The 22,529-nt window shown below is 50.3% G+C and overlaps 2 protein-coding genes across 3 annotated transcripts in view; one reads left to right on the plus strand and one right to left on the minus strand.

The window, feature by feature from the left end:
- Positions 1 to 1,188: 1,188 nt before the first annotated feature.
- ifi30b (IFI30 lysosomal thiol reductase b) lies at positions 1,189 to 4,806 on the plus strand (the record flags this gene model as incomplete). Its single annotated transcript, XM_084473567.1, has 7 exons — positions 1,189 to 1,326; positions 2,601 to 2,783; positions 3,172 to 3,231; positions 3,567 to 3,656; positions 4,095 to 4,241; positions 4,521 to 4,593; positions 4,751 to 4,806. 7 exons carry the CDS (start codon positions 1,189 to 1,191, stop codon positions 4,804 to 4,806), a joined length of 747 nt encoding a protein of 248 aa, XP_084329693.1.
- Positions 4,807 to 5,530: 724 nt separating this feature from the next.
- LOC311352755 (3',5'-cyclic-AMP phosphodiesterase 4C-like) overlaps positions 5,531 to 22,529 on the minus strand; it is a 17,600-nt gene continuing 601 nt past the window's right edge. Inside the window, exons 1-15 of one of the 2 annotated variants that reach the window (XM_084472554.1) lie at positions 18,398 to 18,491; positions 17,283 to 17,492; positions 16,848 to 16,884; positions 16,635 to 16,708; positions 16,408 to 16,457; positions 16,108 to 16,220; positions 15,471 to 15,564; positions 14,969 to 15,126; positions 14,694 to 14,792; positions 13,990 to 14,154; positions 13,017 to 13,116; positions 12,519 to 12,673; positions 10,106 to 10,228; positions 9,530 to 9,712; positions 5,531 to 9,010 (exon numbers count right to left, since the gene is read on the minus strand). In XM_084472554.1, coding sequence (XP_084328680.1) covers positions 8,642 to 9,010; positions 9,530 to 9,712; positions 10,106 to 10,228; positions 12,519 to 12,673; positions 13,017 to 13,116; positions 13,990 to 14,154; positions 14,694 to 14,792; positions 14,969 to 15,126; positions 15,471 to 15,564; positions 16,108 to 16,220; positions 16,408 to 16,457; positions 16,635 to 16,708; positions 16,848 to 16,884; positions 17,283 to 17,492; positions 18,398 to 18,477 — 2,010 coding nt within the window. In that variant the 5' untranslated portion in view covers positions 18,478 to 18,491 and the 3' untranslated portion in view covers positions 5,531 to 8,641. Of the gene's footprint in view, positions 9,011 to 9,529; positions 9,713 to 10,105; positions 10,229 to 12,518; positions 12,674 to 13,016; positions 13,117 to 13,989; positions 14,155 to 14,693; positions 14,793 to 14,968; positions 15,127 to 15,470; positions 15,565 to 16,107; positions 16,221 to 16,407; positions 16,458 to 16,634; positions 16,709 to 16,847; positions 16,885 to 17,282; positions 17,493 to 18,397; positions 18,492 to 22,529 lie in introns of those variants that run through there. The other variant, XM_084472555.1, reaches the window with a different exon arrangement.

Raw genomic sequence — 22,529 nt, forward strand, 5'->3', positions numbered from 1 at the left:
AGCCAATGCGGCGTCTACTTTTTATAATATCTATGGGTTAAACGATACGCATACTTGCATGCTTCCATTTTTGTATTCTGTTCTGCAGGTGTGGCACCAGACTCGTAGTCCGCCCCTGCCACCTAGAGGCCATAGTTTGATACTACCGGCACTACCTTTCCTGGCCGGTGGGAGGCTCCAACCAGAACCAGTCTGAGAGGAGAGGATGTGTTTATCTGTCTACAGTTTACAACCAGTTACAATTAAATTATTACATTAAACATGGGAGAGTCCACTGAGGGAGACTATCAGTGAGTTCTCAGGTCAGTTTGGTACAGACCTCATGAAATGAATAGCGCTCTCACTCTGTAGTGGTACTAAAGTAGTACTCTGTGTAGTGGTACTTTAGTAGTACTCTGTGTAGTGGTGTAGTAGTACTCTTTGTGTGGTACTATAGTAGTACTCTGTGTAGTATAACTCTGTGTAATAGTACTATAGTAGTACTATAGTAGTACTCTGTGTAGTAGTACTCTGTGTCGTGGTACTAAAGTAGTACTCTGTGTAGTGGTACTATAGTAGTACTCTTTGTTGTGATACTATAGTAGTACTCTGTGTAGAATAACTCTGTGTAGTAGTACTATAGTAGTACTCTGTGTTGTGGTACTAAAGTAGTACTCTGTGTAGTACTACTTGGTAGTGGTGTCTGTGTTATGGTATCATGTGATGCAGGCGGTTGCTGATCATTGATGTAATTTAGTAATTACTGCAGAACAGACCAACGCTCCCAGCGTCTCCAGACCGACCAGTGAACCAGAAGCATTGAGCGTTCTTCAGCCTGTTGAAGTGAACCAGAAGCTCCTAGCGTTCTCCAGCCCGTTGCAGTGAACCAGTGAACCAGTGAACCAGAAGCTCCTAGCGTTCTCCAGCTCGTTGCAGTGAACCAGTGAACCAGAAGCTCCTAGTGTTCTCCAGCTTGTTGCAGTGAACCAGTGAACCAGTGAACCAGAAGCTCCTAGCATTCTTCAGCTCGTTGCAGTGAACCAGTGAACCAGAAGCTCCTAGCGTTCTTCAGCTCGTTGCAGTGAACCAGTGAACCAGAAGCTCCTAGCATTCCCCAGCTCGTTGCAGTGAACCAGTGAACCAGAAGCTCCTAGCGTTCCCCAGCTTGTTGCAGTGAACCAGTGGCTCGTATCGTTCTGGTCCTCCACCATGGCGCTGGGGCGCGGTTCTGCTTTGTGTCTCCTGGTTGTGATGGAGATGTGTGGGGGGGGCTCCCCCAGGAAGGCATCCTGCCCGTACCCCCCCTCCCAGTGGTGCAGGTCTCTGCAGATCGCCATCCAGTGCCAGGTGGGTTCTCCAGCTCAGGACTCGCCTGCCTTCACTCTTTAGACATCAGAACGAGGTGAGGGTGAGTGGAAGGGCCTGTCTCTTCAAATGTTAGGAGTGTTAACTTATAACACTTAGAACATTTGAAGAGACAGGCCCTTACATACAAACTAACCATCTCTAACCTAACACCTAAACTAACTATCTCTAACCCAACACCTAAACTCACCATCTCTAACCTAACACCTAAACTAACCATCTCTAACCTATCAGTTTAGCTGTGCTAACTCATTCGTTACACTCTGATCTGTTTGAGTTTGACATGATCAGACTTCTGATCACTCAAGACTACTTATGTTTTTGATTTAAAAAATATCTTTACAAAAGTGGCCAAAAACTATTTGTCGTAGAGACTGACCGGTTCAGAGTTCACCTGGACTCTGCATAGCCTCCCCCCACCCACCCCTCCTACTTATTGTATGTTGTCCTGGCACTTAATGTACTCACTTATTGTATGTCGTACTTAGTTATAGTACTTAGTTATGTAGCATCTTACCCTAGCTCTCTGTGTTGTGTACGGGGAATGGGTTAACCTAGTGATTGTTAGTGCTTGGCACTTGGTTCTATGAACATCCTTACTGTACCGACAGAGATATATTGTTGTTTCTCTTTCTTCTGACAAATGTACTTGTTGTATTGTAAGTCGCTTTGGATCAAAGCGTCCCTGAAGGTAAATGTCATAGCAGAACTCCAAACAGGAATGTTTTAAATTGTTGCTGCAGGCGTTTTCCTTCATCACAACTTCTCCTGGTCTGACCTCAAATAGGAAGCAGGAGGTTTGGATTAAGGAGCCTCATGAGGAACATGTGACTTCTGGTCGGACGGCTTGATCTGTGTGTTTAACCCTGGAGAACAGAACCTGGACTACTGTTTAACCCTGGAGAAGTAAATGGTCCTCATTTATATAGCGCTTTTATCCAAAGCGCTTTACAGTGTTGACATTCACCCATTCATGCACACATTCACACACCGCAGCGGAGTCAACCACGCAGGGCGACAGCCAGCTCGTCAGGAGCAATTAGGGTGAGGCGTCTCGCTCAGGGGACACCACGACACTCAGCTAGGAGGAGCCGGGGATCGAACTAGCAACCTTGCGGTTACCAGCCAACCCGCTCTACCTCCTGAGCTAATGCCGCCCCACCATCTGGGGGGGGGGGGGGGGGGGGTTGGTCCAGTCCTCTAGACTCAGGGGAGAGGGGTCCTCTGTGGTGTTCAGGGCTGTGATCTCTCTCCAGGTCCAGAAGCAATGCATGGAGCTGAGCGCCACGCGTCAGGCGCGCCCCCCGGTGGAGGTGACGCTGTACTATGACAGTCTGTGTCCGGGCTCCCGTCTGTTCCTCACCCAGCAGCTGTTCCCCACCTGGACCCTGCTGCAGGACATCATGGAGCTCACGCTGGTCCCCTACGGAAACACTCAGGTACCCTCTCTATTACCCAGGCCACCTTCTGACCCTGACCCCTGACCCTGCCCCCTGACCCTAGCCCTGACCCTGAGAAAAGAGCCCTCAGGAGTGGGACGGTGCCACCGTGACGTAGCATTAGGTGGGGAAACAGACACCCGGACTGCTAGCTCAGGGGGCCGTGGACCTGGTCTAGGCCCAGGTCCTAGACAGGGTCCAGGTCCAGGTCCTGGACCTGGACCTGGTCTAGGGCCTAGGACTGGAGCAGGACCTGATCTAGGACCTGTACCTGGTCTAGGACCTGGACCTGGACCTGGACCTGGTCTAGGGCCTGGTCTAGGACCTGGGCCTGGTCTAGGACCTCCTAAACTCAGCTCCTCTCTCCTGGTTCCTCTGATGTCCCCAGGAGCTGCAGACCGTCAGCTGTCAGCACGGAGAGGCGGAGTGCCAGAGCAACATGATGGAGGTCCACACCGCCTCTTAAACTCCACCTGGTGTAGCCTCACTCTCTAGAGCCTCCTCCACCTCCTGTTGTAGCCTCCATCTCTAGAGCCTTCTCCTTCTCCTCCTCCTCCTCCACCTCCTGGTGTAGCCTCCCTCTCTAAAGCTTTCTCCTCCATCTCCACCTCCTCCTACACCTTCTCCTCCACCTGCTGTAGCCTCCCTCTCTAGAGCCATGAACCTTCAAAACATTCAAAACAAAGGTCCTCTCCCCTACTTCCTCTCCACTACCTCCTGTCCCCCCCTTCCTCTCCCTGGGGGAAACCCGAGTGGCAGGAAGTGACGTCAGCGTTTCCTCAGGCTTGCATCCTCCACCTGGCCGGCCCCGCCTCCCTCCAGATCATCCACTGCATGGAGGCCGCTGCCCATCTCCTCCAGGCCGCACGACCGGTGAGTCACTCACTCACCCTCTCACTCACCCTCACCCTCTTACTCACCCTCTCACTTACCCTCACCCTCTCTCACGCTCACCCTTTCACTCACGCTCACCCTCTCACTCATCCTCTCACTCACCCTGACCCTCTCACTCACCTCACCCTCTCACTCACACTCACTCTCACTCACTTTCACCCTCTCACTCTCCCTCTCACTCACACCCTCTCACTTACCTCACCCTCTCACTCACCCTCACCCTCTCACTCACCTCACCTCACCTCATTCATTAAAGATTTTGGTATTTTGTGAATCTTTAAAGCTATATCACCTATAGCTGGAACCCACCCCTCACCTTCCCTGAGTACACTTCCTGTCTGCTGATGACCCACTTCCTGGTCCTGGCCCTGGTCTATGACCACTTCCTGTCTGCTGATAACCACTTCCTGTCCGCAGTGCGTGGAGCTGTACGCCCCGGCGCTGCGCTGGGCGGAGGTGGTGGGCTGCACGGCGGGGGGGCGGGGGGGCCAGCTGATGAGGAGCCACGCCGCCCAGACCCGGGGCCTGAAGCCCCCCCACCGCCCCTGGGTCTCCTTCAATGGGGTGAGCCTCCTCTAGGGGGAGTCTAAGACCTGGACCCTGACCTGGGCCAGTCTAGGACCTGGGCCTGGACCAGGTCCAGGTCCTAGACCCGGTCCAGGACCTGGACCAGGCTCAGGACCTGGACCTGGTCTAGGACCTGGGCCTGGACCGGGTCTAGGACCTGGGCCTGGACCGGGTCTAGGACCTGGCCCGGTCTAGAACCTGGACCGTGTCTAGGACTTGGACCTGGTCTAGGACCTGGACCTGGACCTGGGTTGACATGACTGTATGTGTTGACAGGAGCTCAGGGAGGAGCTTCAGGACCAGGCCCTGGGGTCACTGTTCCACCTGGTGTGTGACCTCTACAAGGCGAGTGCTCCTCCCCCCTTCCTCCCCCACTCCTCACCCCTTCCTCCCCCACTCCTCACCCCTTCCTCACCTGCCCCTCACCTGCCCTCACCCGTTCCTCACCTGCAGGTGTGATGGTTCTAAATGCCTTGTCCTGATTGGCTGCTGTTGTTTCCAGGGAGGGAAGCCGCCAGCGTGCACCGGAGCGCCGGTCAAACTGGACCGGAGCCTCTGCTGATCCGCAGCCAAACGTTAGCATGTTGTGCTAACAGAGCTAGCTAAAAGAGCTAACCAGACATCTGAATAAAACTTTAGAATGACCATTCAATCTTTTCAACTGCAAAGTTTACTTTTGTGTTTCCAAATTATGTAATCCCGCTTTATGTCAAGAACAGTTTTAATACAACTTTATCAATATTAAGTTTAGAACAGTCCAAACCTTTTACTGGTAGGCCTACATAGTTTGAGTTTACAATAACTACATATCAGTTAATGATCCCTGTATCATCACAAATCATGTTCACATTTCAGGGATTATTGTCGTTGTTTGGAGAAGCTAAGCAGTACTTATACTTTGTATCAACCAATAATCAATCAATAAATATTAAAATATTGTCAATTTTAAAGGTGGATATTTCTGCGTTTGTCAATAAGTCAATATTGTTCCTCCTTCTTCTGACAAATGTACTTTTTGTAAGTTGCTTTGGATAAAAGTGTCTGCTAAACGCCCTGAAGGTCAACAAATGTAAATTACTGCAAATAGTCGTAGAAGGAATTGTACACTAAAACCTGACAGTAACTTTGTCTCTGAATATCAATGGGAAGGCCAAAGACTCAGATGTAGAATTTAAATTGAATTTATTTTCCACTTTAAACACTCTGAACTCCCAATATTATTATGGTTAAACATCATGAAACAGAAGGCAGTTGATGTAAATCTCAACAGACATCAGGGTGGGGCACATGGATACATGGTCGGACCCCTCAGGCTCCACAGCTGCATACGTTTACAGCAGCGATTCCCAACCCGTGGTCCCCGGGCCGGAGCCGGTCTGTGGACCCGTTAGAACCGGGCCTTGAAATGTTTCCAGAAAAAGCTTTTAAAAAAACCGGCACTCTTTTGTGTTTATTGAAGTCTCAGGTGACCTTTCTTGTGTTTCTCTTATAAATTGTATTATTTTATATTATATAATTGTTGAAAGGAGCCTGAGACTCAACAGCATTTCATTGCTGTTGCTTGAATTGTTGTGAATATGACAAATAAACCATCTTGAAAAACAGGCACCTTTGTTTAAAAATGATGCATCTTAAAATCAAGGCATTAACTACTGGTCCTCCAAATGTTTTATATGAACACGCCGGTCCTTGGAACAAAAAAGGTTGGGAACCCCTGCTTTACAGTATTTTGTCTCTTCGCTCAGAATAATGGTAAATGGTCCTCCAAAGCGCTTTACAGTGTTGACTGACATTCACCCATTCATGCACATATTCACATGCCGACGGCGGAGTCAACCACGCAGGGAGACAGCCAGCTCGTCAGGAGCAAATAGGGTGAGGCATCTTTCTCAGGGACACCACGACACTCAGCTAGGAGGAGCTGGGGATCGAACCAGCAACCTTGTGGTTACCAGCCAACCCGCTCTACCACCTGAGCTAATGCCCAAATAATAGTTTGGAACCTTGCACAACATTGAGGACGGGACAGGAGATCAGCATGGAGCTCTAATGGGACAACGTAGTATTTACCCAGTATTAGCACAGCACAAGCTAATGCTAATTATAATTAGCACTGTGCAAACTGATGCTAACCCTGTTTTAGCACAGCACAAGCTTAAGCTAACCTTTTATTGGCACAGCCTCTGTTAATGCTAACGAAGTATAAGCACACCACAATTAAATGCTAACCCTGTATTAGCACAGCACAAGCTAATCCCAATCCTGTATTAGCACAGCACATGGTAATGCTAACCCTGTATTAGCACAGCATAATCGAATACCAACCAAGAATCAGCACAGAACAAGCTAATGCTGACCCTTTGTTAGAAAAATACAGAGCACAAGCTAATGCTAACCCTGTATCAGCATAACAGAGCCACCCTGTATCAGAAGCTAATGCTAACCCTGTATCAGAAGCTAATGCTAATGCTGCATCAGAAGCTAATCCTAACCCTGCATCAGAAGCTAATGCTAATGCAAAGAACTATTCAGAATAAGAAATAGGAATTAGAAGGACTGATTAAACCATTTGAGACGGACAGAGGGCTGGACCTCCCTCACAACGTTGTTAAGCAATCGTTATGTTTATGAGAAAGTCCTGTGGACAGAAAACCTCCACCTAGCCGTTTTAACTATGCTACCAAGAAGCTACAAGTTACAAGAGTCTAAAATACAGTTTCAAATATGGAAGGGAGCCAGAGAGCGGTTGATCTGTTGTTATAAAGTTGATCAATATTTGTAAATACAAGTGTGAGATTTTGAGACAATCATCGCGTCAAAAATAGTTTTTTTTTTTTTAAAAGGTTGTCGGTACGAGGCTAGCTGGTTGGTTAACGCAGGGCCAAGCCGCCTAGTCGACCACCTGACTAACCCCTACCTCGTTGTTCTGGTTTACTTTAATACCTACTGGCAGAATATGTCAGAAAATATCAGCAGCTAGTGACATCATCCCCAAGGGGCCGGAGGGGGGGATCAACGCGAGTTCCCCTCTGACCTAGACTGGGTACCCCCAGCCCGTTCTGCTGGCGATTAGAATTTTGCCCTGCAGAAGGGTCTGAAGAGGAGCAATACATTTCTTTGTGCTTCCGATACATGTTTGCGGGAGCCAAGCTGGCTTTTCCCCTTGGTGCGCTATTGGCTGGTTTAACACAATGACGACAGGGAAGGGATGGCAGGCAGCCAATTGCGAGTCAGTTGAACTCCGCCCGTTGCTCACGCCTCTTGTGCTGAATAAAACGACAGCAGCCTCCCCAGACCAAGCTCAATTGTAGATCGAGCTTGGTCTGGCAACAGCCAGGCTACCTCCGACCACCATCTTTAGAACAACCGGTGTCACAATCTCTTCCCCTATTGGTTCAAAAAGGGTGCAAGGTGACATCACAGAGCACTAACTCATTGAGAAAACGCTGTGCAGCTGTCTGTGTGGATGGATGTTTTAAACATCACCTCATTTCAACTTTCTCAGCCACCCGTGTCCCGTGAGGTCCGGGGCCGCCTCCCCATGAGGCCTCAACGCGAGGTGAGGCTGACGGCTGTAGACCGCTGGTAGGACCAGCATCCCACAGGAGGACCACTGACCGTCTCCAAGCTCACCTGAGACCTTGCCAATAACTCATACTAATAATAAATAATACTATAATGTGTATACTATGTGTATAATACCACGACTACCACAACAAAATACTCCCTCATCGTGGAACAGTCTGATATCAATAATTCATTTTTGCTTTTCAGCATTTGCTTCTGCCATATCATCTGGTGTGGTGTAAAAAATAAATAAAAATGATTTGAGGTGGGTGGGTTGGAGTCTGGTTGCTGTAGTCTGCTTTGGTCTTCAAACTGGTCTTCGGTCGTCCAAATGCAAAGTTCCCACTGCTGGCCGCTCTGGTCTGAGCTGAGTGGACTGGAGTCCGGTCCGGGGAGGGAAACTGGGTCACTTGATTTGTCCTTTGCTCGCTCTTATCTTCTGAACACATCTCCACGCTGCGCTGCAGAAGTCGTCGCTTGAAATACAATTAAAGGTATTGTTTTGTAAATAAAATTACATCAAATAAATGTTCCGGGACCGTGCGGGCCGCTAGGGTCCCTCACCGGTATGGGAGGAAGACAGTGTTTGTCCAGTACCTTCCGAGGGTCAGGGGTCAGGGTCAGTGTCAGGGTTAGGGTCAGGGGTTAGGGTCAGGGTTAGGGTCAGGATTAGGGGTCAGGGTCAAGGGTCAGGGTCAGGGGGAGAGAGGAGAGCCTCCAGTCTAAAGGGTCTCTGGTGATCACAGTCTTAATTGGAGAACAAAAACACGATTAGCTGCACTTTCCGTTCCCACGGTAACCTCTGGAGGCGCACAGGCCGTCGTCAGCAGTTACGTGTCCTTCTCCTTCTCTCCCTCCTCCTCCTCCTTCTCTCCCTCCTCCTCCTTCTCTCCCTCCGCCTCCTTCTCTTCCTCCTTCTCTTCCTCCTCCTCCTCCAGAGTGAGATCAAACTGGAACTTGTCTCCGGCAGGAGACGCAGCAGGAGGAGCGTCCGACCCCGGGGCCGCTGGCGGGGCGGGGTCCGGGGTGGGGCCCTCGGCAGGGCCCGGGGGGCGGCCCTGGGGGGGGCTCCGGGGAATCATGCTGTGGTAGTACTCGCGGTTGTCCTCCAGGGCATCCAGCAGGTCTTGGGCGTCGGGGTGGACCAGGTCGGCCCAGGTCTCCCACAGAGGGTGGACCACATAGTCGATGAAGCCCACCTGGGGGCACAACACACAAGGTCACCTGCTGACCTCCAACCCCATCGACCTCTGGCCATCCTTTACCTGCTGACCTCCCACCCTACTGACCTACAGAACCTACATGATGTTCTGGAGGACCTACAGAACCAACATGATCACTACAGGACCTACAACCAGAACCTACATGATGTTCTGGAGAACCCACAACAAGAATATGATACATGATGTTCTGCAGAGCCTGGTAGAACAACCTCAGATTCTTCTTCATTATATGTAGATCATTCATGTATTAACGCTCTGTAGATCATTCATGTGTTAACGTTATGTAGAGATCATTCATGTAAATAATGTCACATATATTTAGATAATGACGGTTATATATAGTAGATAATGAAGGTTCTTTGTATTAAGATATAAACATGAGGATAATGAAGCTCATGTATCTGTAGAAGGTTCTCTGTATTAAGATATAAACATGAGGATAATGAAGCTCATGTATCTGTAGAAGGTTCTCTGTATCCATGATGTTCTACAGACCTGGCTCTTCTCCACCGAGGCGTTGTGTTTGTCACACATGGGGCTGATCTCCAAGCCCTCATCACGCTCTCGCTCGCCCTGGGTGAAGAATTCCTCCATGATGCGGTCCGTCCAGCGCCGGTACAGAGCCAGGGGCTTGGTCGGGTTGCTCAGGTCAGCGCAGTGCACCATGTTCTGGAGAACCTACAACAAGAACCTACATGATGTTCTCCAGGACCTACAAGAAGAACCTACATGATGTTCTCCAGGACCTACAACAAGAACCAACATGATGTTCTCCAGGACCTACAGAACCTACATGATGTTCTCCAGGACCTACAGAACCTAAATGATGTTCTGGAGGAGCTACAACATGACAATGATACATGACGTTCTGGAGGTCATACAACATGACCATGATGTTCTGCAGAACCTGGGAGAACCACCTCAGATTATTCTACAGATAGCATTATCCTGGTACAGATGCTCATAGTTCAGTGCAGGTGATTAAACACCGGCTCCCCTAGAAGGCAGGACCACTCCACACCTAGCCTCGGTAGCTAAAGGCTCCAGGCTAACTAGCAGCTCCAGGCTCACCTGGATGCGGTCCGAGTAGTTGTCCAGCAGCAGGACCCCCAGGCTGGTCACCTTCTTGGTCTCCACCATGGTCTTCATGTCCGCCAGGGCGTTCATGTGTTTGGACATGTCTGTGGCCAGCACCTGGTGACCGTGGAAACAAGCAGACAACAACGGGTCACGTCTCAGTCCCTCAGGACCCGGGCCGCCCTGAGTCAGTCCACAGTCCTCAGAGGATGTGGACTGGACCAAGACCCGGGCTGCCCTGAGTCAGCCCACAGTCCACAGAGGAGGTGGACAGGACAAGTGTAACAGTGACTATAGTGTAACACTGTAGTGTAACACTGTAGTGTAACAGTGACTATAGTTTAACACTGTAGTGTAAAAGTGACTATAGTGTAACAGTGACTATAGTGTAACACTGTAGTGTAAGAGTGATTATAGTGTAACACTGTAATGTAACACTATAGTGTAACAGTGACTATAGTGTAAGACTGTAATGTAACACTATAGTGTAACACTGTAGTGTAACAGTATAGTGTAACATTGACTATAGTGTAACACTGTAGTGTAATAGTGACTATAGTGTAACACTGTAGTGTAACACTATAGTGTTATAGTGACTTTAGTAGTAACTGTAGTGTAACACTATAGTGTAATCGTGACTATAGTAGTGTGACTGTAGTGTAAAACTATAGTGTAACTGTGTGTTCACACCAAACGCGACGGCAACGTAGAGACGCGAATCGGGCAAAAATTTTTGCCGCCGAAACCCGCGACAAGATTTGATTGACGGTGCAACATTTTTCCACGTGAACGGCGAGCGTGTTCACGAGGATTTGCAGCGCGACAAATTTGCTGAAGTTGAAATATTTCAACTTTTCCGCGGCATTCGCGTGAGACAGCCAATCAGCGTTCACTCCCTGTGGGTAACGTGGGTGAAGTAACGTAAAACAGCCAATCACCGTTCAACCGGCTGGGCCAACCGTTCCCTGCACTCCGCAGTGAACCGCAGCTTGGAGGAGAAAGTGATTGTTGCCGTTTGCGACTCCCGGAGCTCTATCTATATATAATATTATATATTATATAATATATAATAATATAATAATATATTATATAATTAAGCAATAGATCACGACAGGCCGTGGTATACGCTCATTATACCACAGTTAAGGGGCGTTGTCCGTCCCGACGCGCAGCGGAGGGGCGGCGACCCCCTTCACTGTGGTATAATTACCGTATATCACTGACTGAAGTGATCTATTGCTTTTATAAAACGGTTACGTAAATATGGCGAAATTAAAGTCATAGACACCCTCAATTTTGAAAAAGCGAGAAAGTCGGAAAAGCATTTTTTTTAACGAATACAGAAAAGTGGTCCCTCCCAGCTGCCGGCAAAGTGTACGGCGGTTGCTATGCAACACACTAGCGTCCTTCAGAGAGAAGGCTAGAGACGGTAGCTTGGTTCGCCGGCAATTTAGCAATTTAGAAGGCTAAATTGCCGGCGACCGTGTGCCTATTGCTTTACAGGCTTTTTTTAGGCTTCAGTGAACTATGCTATCGCTTTTATATATAAATAAACAACAGTTCAAGTTAGGCGCAGAGTGATACTGGACTCTGTAAACTGAACGGGCGTCATAGCTGTGTGTATACGCTCAATATACCACGGTTGGGAACCAATCAGATCGCTTGATTTAGGCCCCCCGTTTTATAATAATATTATATATTATATATATAATATATAAATATCTATATAATATAAACATATATATAATATCATGGCACAAAGCGGTGTGTGCCTCCGGATTATATTATTAACCCATAAACGACAGGCATTCCGACGTCTCTCCCTCTTCCACAACAGGTAAAGACATGCAATGGTTGTTATCTCGGCCATGGTTGATGAGAATGAATTGGCATAAAGCACCGTTGGCAGGCAAAAGATGTTGTCAGACAAAATTCGCTGCGTGACAAGTTCTCCTGACATAACTGCACAGCGACAGATTATGATTTGTCGCACAGCAACTGTTCGCCTGTTTGCGCGAACAGGCGAAACGTGTGTCTTTTGGTGTGAACACACAGTAACAGTGACTATAGTGCAACACTATAGTATAGGAGTGACTACAGTGTAACCCTGTAGTATAACACTATAGTGTAATAGTGACTATAGCGTAACACTATAATGTAATAGTGACTACTAACACTGCAGTGTAACACTGTAACACTAGTGTTACACTATAGTGGTACACTACAGTGTTACAAACACTGCAGTACAGTGTTACACTACAGTGTTACACTGTTACACTAGTGTTACACTACAGTTTTACACTGTAGTGTACACTGTTGTTTCCACTACAGTGTTACATTATAGTGTAACACTATAATGTAACACTACAGTGCACTACAGTGTAACAGCCCCAGCAGCCAGCCTCACCATGTCGATGACCATCTTGCGCAGCGAGTCTCGCTGCTTCTTGCCGAGGTTCTGGAAGATGTCACAGTTGGTCTCCTGCAACAGCTTGAAGCCCACGGCCAGGTGGTGGTTCTCCAGCACCGACGAGTCGTTGTACATGACGGCCAGCTCCGAGCCTGCAGGAGGTACAGGCTGCTGTCTGGTATCAGTTTGACCATGGCTGTGTGGTAACCAGAGACTAAGACCTACTGGTTAGTGTTAACAGAGACTAAGACCTACTGGTTAGTGTTACCAGAGACTAAGACCTACTGGTTAGTGTTACCAGAGACTAAGACCTACTGGTGAGTGTTTCCAGAGACTAAGACCTACTGGTTAGTGTTACCAGAGACTAAGACCTACTGGTTAGTGTTACCAGAGACTAAGACCTACTGGTGAGTGTTACCAGAGACTAAGACCTACTGGTTAGTGCTACCAGAGACTAAGACCTACTGGTGAGTGTTACCAGAGACTAAGACCTACTGGTGTTGACCATGAACTGGTTGGTGAGTCCTGGATGATCCACGTCATGGATGGCACTGGCGAACAGGACGGCCATGATCTCCAGGCTGGTGAAGACCGCCTGGTGGGAGACATTTACGTTACATTAACATTACATTACTTTACATTAACATTTACATTACATTTACATTAAGGGAATTTAGCAGACACTTTTATCCAATGCGACATTCACCCATTCATTTACACATTCACACCCCGACGGCGGAGTCAACCCCACCAGGTGACAGCCAGCTCCTCAGGAGCAGTCACGCTCAGGGACACCTCGACACTCGATGAGGAGCTGGGAATCGAACCAGCAACCTTTCCGGTTAACAGTCGACCTGCTCTACCTCCTGAGCTACTGCCCCCTTCGACAAAACAGGCTGCAGCTCAACCGGATCCTCCTCATACCCACTGCTATTCATTCAGTACGACATCACGGATTCTGTACTTTTTGGCACAAGGGAGGGTCATTGGATCACATCCAGGCTTCAGGGCTCAACGTTCTGCTGCACGGCAACATTTAGATGGGATTCAGACCCGACCTTACCCTCACCCTAACTAACGCCAACCCTAACCCTAACTAACCCTCACCCTATCTAACACCAACCCTAACCCTAACTAACCCTCATCCTAACTAACACCAACCCTTACCTTAACTAACCCTAACTTTAACTAACCCTAATCCTTACTAACCCTCACCCTAACTAACACCAACCCTAACCCTAACTAACCCGCACCCTAACTAACACCAACCCTAACCCTAACTAACCCTCACCCTAACTTACAGCAACCCTAACCTTAACTAAACCTAACCATTACTAACCCTCACCCTAACTAACACACAAACTAAAACTAAGCCTAACCTTAAGTAACCCTCAGCCCTCAGCCAGCACTACTATGGAGAACTGGGGTTAGGTTGGGCAGCACCATGTGGGTGGAGTGCACCACTCACCTCCAGGGCGGGGGTGGACAGCAGCACGTGGGTGGAGTGCACCACGTCGGCGGCGTGCAGGCTGTTGTGGTAGGCCACGTCGTGGTGGTAGTGGTCCTCCAGCGTCAGCATGAAGCTGATGAAGGTGTCTGCTGGGATCCTGAACGACTGCAGGAGGCCTCGCTCCTAACGGGGAGCAGAGGGGTTAACCCTGACTAACCTTAACTAACCCTAACACTAACTAATACCAACCTTAACTAACACTAAGCTTAACTAACCCTAACTAATACTAACCTTAACTAACTCTAACCCTCACTACTACTAACCTTAACTAATACTAACTAATACTAACCTTAACTAACCCTAACCCTAACTTCAGGAGGTCTTGCTCCTAACGGGGAGCAGAGGGGTTAACCCTGACTAATACTAACCTTAACTAACCCTAACACTAACTAATACTAAGCTTAACTAACCCTAACACTAACTAAAACTAACCTTAACTAACACTAACCATAACTAACGCTAACCCTAACTAATAATAACCTTAACTAACCCTAACTAATATTAACCTTGACTAACACTAACCTTAACTAACCCTAACCTTAACTTACACTAACCCTTACTAATACTAACCTTAACTAACCCTAACCCTAACTAACACTAACCTTGACTAACCCTAACCGATACTAACCTTAACCAACACTAACCCTGACCTCTCACCCTACCTGGAAGATGCTGTACATGAGGACGGTCAGCGGTCGGTTTCCAGAATGTTCTGCAATCCTGAAGACGTCCAGACCCCACTGACCAAGGTCCTCCATCTCCTGGAGACACACACACACACACACACACACACACACACACACACACACACACACACACACACACACACACATACACACACAGTCATACAAACACACACACACACACACACACACACAGTAAAAGGGGTGTCTGTCTGTCTGTCTGTCTGTCTGTCTGTGTGTGTGTGTGTTTGTACCTGAGCTAGCATGTCTTCGTGGGGGGGGCTGACCCCGAAGCGGGGGATGGAGAGCAGGGAGGGGGAGGGGGCGGTCCTCCTCACACTGATCTGAGACATAGGCCTCCTCTTCCTCTCCTGAGGGAGCGGAGACAGCATCTCTACATCCTGCTGCCTCTCTGGAACACACACACACACACACACACATTAACACACACACACACACACACAAACACACACACATTAACAGACATTAACACGGTGGTGGTGGGTGGAGGTGGTGCTGGAGGTGGTGGATGCAGGAGGTGGTGGGTGGAGGGAGGTGGTGGGTGGAGGAGGTGGTGGGTGCAGGAGGTGGTGGGTGGAGGAGGTGGTGGGTGGAGGGAGGTGGTGGGTGGAGGAGGTGGTGGGTGCAGGAGGTGGTGGGTGGAGGAGGTGGTGGGTGGAGGAGGTGGTGGGTGGAGGAGGTGGTTGGTGCAGGAGGTGGTGGGGGGAGGAGGTGGTGGGTGGAGGTGCTACTGACCCAGGAAGGTGGAGGAGATGAACTCTGAGACCTGGTTCCCTGAGCGGCTGCTCCCTGACATCTGGTTCAGCTCCCGGTTCAGCATCCGCTTGAACTGAAAATCAAAACATACAACCAGCCCCCACCGTTACAACCAGCCCCCACCGTTACAACCAGCCCCCACCGTTACAACCGGCCCCCACCGTTACAACCGGCCCCCACCGTTACAACCGGCCCCCACCGTTACAACCGGCCCCCAATGTTACAACTGGCCCCCACTGTTACAACCTGCCCCCACTGTTACAACTGGCCCCCACCGTTACAACTGGCCCCCACCGTTACAATTGGCCCCCACTGTTACAACTGGCCCCCACCGTTACAACTGGCCCCCACTGTAGTGTTATGTGTACTGTGTGTAGTGTAGTGTGTAGTGTAGCATGTAGTGTGTAGTATGTAGTGTGTGTGTGTGTGTGTGTGTGTGTGTGTGTGTGTGTGTGTGTGTGTGTGTGTGTGTGTAGACCACCTTGTTGGAGGTGTGGAGTCTGTAGTGTGTGTAGTGTGTAGTGTGTCATGTAGTGTGTTGTGTAGTGTGTAGCGTAGTGTGTAGTGTTGTGTAGTGTGTAGAGTAGTGTGTAGTGTAGTGTGTAGTGTGTAGCACCTTGTTGGAGGCCATCTCGCTGACGGAGTCCCTGGTCTGCAGCGTCTCCAGCTGGTCCAGACACCAGTCCAGCTCCTCCATCGTCTCCACCGCCAGCCTCCGGGACGGCTCCTCTGGAGGGCAAAGGTCACGCCAAAGGTCACGCCAAAGCTCACATAAAGGTCACGCCAAAGATCACACCGAAGCAGGTGACCAGCAGAGAGCAGGTGACCAGCAGAGAGCAGGTGACCAGCAAGTGAACAGCATCACATTCAGCCATGCAGTGGATTCTACTTCCTGTTAAGCACAGAGGAGTCTAACCTGGTGAAGACGGTTTACAGGCAGGAGGCTGACTTCCTGATGACCGCCTGCTGAGAAAACAGACAGCAGGGTCAGTCAGTCAGTCAGTCAGTCAGTCAGTCAGTCAGCTGTTCAGTCAGTTAGCTGTTCAGTCAGATAGTCAGTCAGCTGTTCAGTCAGTCAGCTGTTCAGTCAGATAGTCAGTCAGTCAGTTAGTCAGTCAGTCGTTCATTCAGTCAGTCTCTTACTTGCTGTTCCCTCTGTCCTGCAGGTTGGTCAGAGATGCAAAGTTACTCCTCACAGTCCTCAGGCTGGCCAGGACCTAAAGACAGACAGACAGACAGACACACACACACACACACACACACACACACAACACACAGATACACAGAGAGTGTTAGTTGTGGTGAGTGGTGGTGGCTGGTCTTGTGGTCTAGTGGGAGGAAGGAGAAGTGACTGACCTGGGCAAATGGAGTCACTATCATGTCCTCTCCGTACCTGGACAGACAGAGGGACAGACAGACAGACAGAGGGACAGACAGACAGATGAATGTGAGACTGAGGTATGAACTTGTTGGGTAGAGAAGGAGGAGAGGAGAAAGGAGAGGAGGAGAGAAGAGGAGGAGAGATGGGAGAGGAGAGAGGAGAGAGGAGGAGAGAGGGGAGGAGAGAGGAGGAGAGAGGGGAGGAAAGGAGAGGAGAAAGGAGAGGAGGAGAGGGGAGGAGAGGAGGAGACAGGAGAGGAGAGGAGGAGAGAGGAGGAGAGAGGAGGAGAGAGGAAAGAGGAGGAGAGGAGGAGAGGAGGAGAGAGGGGAGGAGAGGAGGAGAGGAGGAGAGAGGGGAGAGGAGGAGAAGGGAAAGGAGGTGCACTCAGGTGGTGTAGAGGAGGAGCTCACAGGTCGCTGGTGGAGGAGGCGTTGCGGGAGCTCGAATTGGGGGACAGGTCGAAGTCGGAGTCTGAGCGGTACAGGAAGGACTCGCGGCGCTGGCCGGCGTGCAGTACCAGACCAGACCCGGGGCTGATCTGGGGGTCCAGACCGGACCCGGGACCGGGCCGGGGGTCCAGGGGGCTGCGGCCCCCCGAAAGACCGTTCTCCACATCGGAGCTACAGCGAGGAGACAGATAAATATCTTTAATAATATATACATGACTAACAGCTACAACTCATCAATATATATTAATATATATATATAACTAATAACTAGAACTAATCAATACCTATTCATACCTAGAACTAAAAACTAGAACTTTCAATAAGGATGAACAATATATCAATAACTATTCATAAATATTAAAACATCAATCAATACTATCAATACCAAGAGCAGACACTAGAGGGGGCACTCAGACACATTTGGTGCGCTCCCAGGAGCGGCCACTAGAGGGGGCGCTAGGACGAGCAGGGTGGAGGAAAAATTCTGCAGTGACTTGCCCAAGGAACGGACATAGTACACTGTCTGACACACGCACACACCCAAACACCCACACCCACAAACACACACACCCAGACACACCCAAATACACACACACACAAACAGACATGCACACACATAGACAAATACATACACACATAGACACACACAAACACACAAATACATACACAAGCACACAAAGACACACTCACTCACATCCGGGTCTTGCTGTGTCGATGCTGTAAACAACACCAACTTCCTCCTGGGCGGGACTATCACCTCCACCACCTCCACCCCTCCATCACCTCCATCACCTCCATCTCAGACTCTATCCCCTCCATCACCGCCATCACCTCTATCCCCTCCACAGACTCTGACGGTCGGCCTATACAGGACAGCGCCTGCGTTAGGACTGACCCCAACCCTCCTGGGGTCAGAGTGAACACCTCAGCACCCGGCAGAAACAAAACCAGGTCACCAAGGAGTCGTAAGACAGACCCGTCAAGAGGACGGGACCCTGAGGACCCATGACCGTCTGACACCTCCCCCACAGCAGAGCTCCTCCCCCATAGCAGAGCTCCACCCCCTCCACACCTACCCCCAGAGAGAGGGCCTGCGTCCCGCGCTGAAGACCGTCGCCCCCTTCCTCCCGCCCCGGGGCTCCATGTTGAGGCTCATGTTCTCCGGAGGAAGTCCTGGACGGCTCCTCAGACCAGGACCTCCTCCTCAGTCCAGGACCTCCTCAGACCAGGACCTCCTCCTCAGTCCAGGACCTCCTCAGACCAGGACCTCCTCCTCAGACCAGGACCTCCTCCTCAGACCAGGACCTCCTCAGACCAGAACCTCCTCAGACCAGGACCTCCTCCTCAGACCAGGACCTCCTCAGACCAGGACCTTCTCCTCAGTCCAGGACCTCCTCAGACCAGGACCTCCTCAGACCAGGACCTCCTCCTCAGACCAGGACCTCCTCAGACCAGGACCTCCTCCTCAGACCAGGACCTCTGCTCCTGGTTCTGCTCCTGGTTCTGCTCCTGGTTCTGCTCCTGGTTCTGCTCCTCCTCTCCTTGTTGTTTGTGTTGGGGAGGTTTCGGGTGTCTGGTTGTTTCTGTTCTGAGCTCTGGTGATCCTCAGGAGAGAAGGTGCAGGAGAGCAGGGAGGAGGGGGAGGAGGGAGGAGCACGCCTCCTTTAAGACAGGTCAGAACAGGACGGCCGTCCCCTGAGCCCACAGCGCTGCTCTGGCTGTACAAACTAAACCAACTCCAAGCATTCCTGACTGTCGCTCCCTCGTCCAAAACGCTGACGGGGGTGGAGGTGACTCCTGGGTCCGTTCCTCTCCGACCGCCGGCCGGCACGCAGTCCCCGCCCTGGGACCGGGTCGAGGGGAGAGGGGCGGTCTCCCCAGAGGCTGCTGTGGAGATCTTGTGCAGGAGGAAGATCGAATGCAGATCCCAAAATAACTTCGAGAGCCCAACGAGGAAGCGGCCCAAGGAGAGACGCAACACAGCAGCCTGGAGTCCTAGCGTGTGGTGTGTAGCATGTAGCGCTGGAGTATTTGCACTGGAGTAGCTCTGGAGTTGTAGCACTGGAGTAAAGTTGTGTAGATGTGAGTGTAAGTGTGATGTGGACCAGATGTGAGCCAACACTCGCGTAGATGAGTATGTTTGGGGGGGAAGGTTGTGTGTGCGTGTGTGTCTGCGGTTAGGGGTTGTGTAATGTGATCTGTGTTCCAGTAGGCTCTGTGTGGAGAGACTTAACGCTGACTGGAGCTCTGTACCAGCGACACCGCGGCCTCATCACAACAATGAAAACCAGCACCAATCTCAGTGGTCCAGCTATCCACTGATCCAGTGTTCCGGTGGTCCAGTGATCCAGTGATCCTGTGGTCCAGTGATAATGTGGTCCATTGATCCTGTGGTCCAGTGATCCAGTGATCCGGTGATCATGTGGTCCATTGATCCTGTGGTCCAGTGATCCAGTGATCCTGTGGTCCAGTGATCCAGTGGTCCAGTGATCCTGTGGTCCAGTGATCCAGTGGTCCAGTGATCATGTGGTCCATTGATCCTGTGGTCCAGTGATCCAGTGATCATGTGGTCCAGTGATCCTGTGGTCCAGTGATCCAGTGATCCAGAGAACCAGTGGTCCACTGATCCTGTGGTCCAGTGATCCAGTGGTCCAGTGATCCGGTGATCATGTGGTCCAGTGATCCTGTGGTCCAGTGATCTAGTGGTCCAGCGAACCAGTGGTCCACTGATCCTGTGGTCCAATGATCCAGTGATCCGGTGATCCTGTGGTCCAGTGATCCAGTGGTCCGGTGATCCAGTGGTCCGGTGATCCAGTGATCCAGTGATCCAGTGGTCCAGTGATCCAGTGGTCCAGTGATCCAGTGATCCAGTGGTCCAGTGGTCCTGTGAAGGACCCTGAGGTCTGGACTCTCAGTGGTTCTGTGAGGAGGTCTCGGTCTGAGGGACTGAGCAGAGCGGTGCTGGAGGTGATCGTCTGGTTCAACAGAACGGATCTGAAGGTCCTCAGAGCCGGAGGGGAGGAACCCTGAAGACCTCCCGGGACCGAGACGCAGAAGGAAAGCAGAGCGTTCATCATGAGCAGGATGTGAGAGGCAACCACACGAAGGACAGGAACACACTCGGGAATCAAACCCGCGGCTGCTGCACGGAGCATGGTCTCACACACACATACACACACACACACACACACACACACACACACACACACGAGGGTGGGGGGGGCGACAGGCTTCAGCTCACCGGCTGTCAGTCAGCCTACGTGTCGCCGTCTCCACGGCAACAGCAGCTCCCCGGCGGTAAACAGAAGGGCCCTAGGGGAGGGGCTGGCGACGCCTGCTACCAGCAGTGGAACGAATAAGAAACCACCGCCCCCATCTGTCTGTCTCCACCGCCCCCACCTGTCCGTCTCTACCGCCCCCACCTGTCTGTCTCCCCCGCCCTCACCTGTCTGTCTCCACCTCCCCCACCAGTCTGTCTCCCCCGCCCTCACCTGTCTGTCTCCACCGCCCCCACCTGTCTTTCTCCACCACCCCCACCTGTCTTTCTACACCACCCCCACCTGTCTGTCTCCACCGCCCCCACCTGTCTGTCTCCACCTCCACCTCACTCCTTTACCCCCTCCTCCTCTCACCTCCTCACCCTCTCACCTCCTCACTCCTCCTGCTCTCGCCTCCTCCTCACCCTCTCACCTACTCCTCCTCTCACCCTCTCACCCTCTCACCCTCTCACCCTCTCACCTCCTCCTCCTCCTCTCACCCCCCAGCTCCATCAGGGGATGGGGCCTCTGGTCAGTGGAGCCAGGGGGAGTCTAGAATATGATGAAATCATTAATCCTGATCCTGAATATTAAAGGGTGTCCGCGGGCTGCGTTCCAAACTAATGCCCTAATGCTCCTTTGAGGCCCATATCTCCACGCTCAGCTCATTATATTCTAGACCGATTGGCTTCAATCTCATTTGCCTTAACATAATTTTAGGCATCTGAAACGTAAGCTTATTAACAGCTGAGGAGATCATTGAATTCACGTTATTGCAAAGAGAACCAATCACTGAAAACACAAACTCTGCAAAGACACAACCTTGTGTTCATATACACACACAACAACGTGATATATAAACTACAGATCTAACATGTGATATATAAACTACAGATCTAAGTTGTGATATATAAACTACAGATCTAGGCTGTGATATATAAACTACAGATCTAGGCTGTGATATATAAACTACAGATCTAGGCTGTGATATATAAACTACAGATCTAAGCTGTGATACTGTATATGAACTAGATATCTAAGCTGTGATACTGTATATAAACTACATATCTAAGCTGTGATACTGTATATAAACTACAGATCTAGGCTGTGATATATAAACTACAGATCTAAGCTGTGATACTGTATATAAACTACAGATCTAGGCTGTGATATATAAACTACATATCTAAGCTGTGATACTATATATAAACTACAGATCTAGGCTGTGATATATAAACTACATATCTAAGCTGTGATACTGTATATAAACTACAGATCTAGGCTGTGATATATAAAGGCTGTGATGGAGGTGGTTTCAGTGTCTGTGAGGTGCAGCAGAGAGGAGGTGTGAGAGGAGAGGGCTTCTTCCTTGAGGTGTGATGTCACCTGATACGATACATACTGATATGTTCAACACCTTCCAGGTGGCCCGCCCCACCTAGCAGCCGACAGCCCCCCGCTGAGACCCTGATCTAACCCTGCTCAGAGCCCCGCCCCCCGGGGCACAGGGGCCCGGCAGCCTTCTGCTTCTTGTCGTCGATAACGCAGCAAACAAATGACCCTCATTGGCTAATACACACACACACACACACACACAAAGACTAACACTAACTCACACACTAACTCACACACACTCATTGGCTGTGGCTCTAGTGCTGTTCAGACACATCCCTCCCCTCCCTGACACTGACACACTGTCTTGTTTACCCAGTTTACCCAGTTTACCCAATGCTTTCCCTTCACCTTACTCTCCGTCTATAGAACCCTTTATTAATCTTGATTAATCTGTGTGCACAAGAGACAAGACCAGAATAGGACCACCAGAACCAGAACCAGATCCAGATCCAGAGTACCTACAGACCCCCGTCCCACCGCAGCCCCTCTGAGCTCCCTGTCAGCTCCAGGCTGGCTGTATTAAACATGTCCTCAGGTCTCGGTCTAACGGGTTTCC

Source organism: Micromesistius poutassou (assembly GCF_964030765.1).
Source record: "Micromesistius poutassou genome assembly, chromosome: 9".
Classification (NCBI taxonomy): Eukaryota; Metazoa; Chordata; class Actinopteri; order Gadiformes; family Gadidae; genus Micromesistius; species Micromesistius poutassou.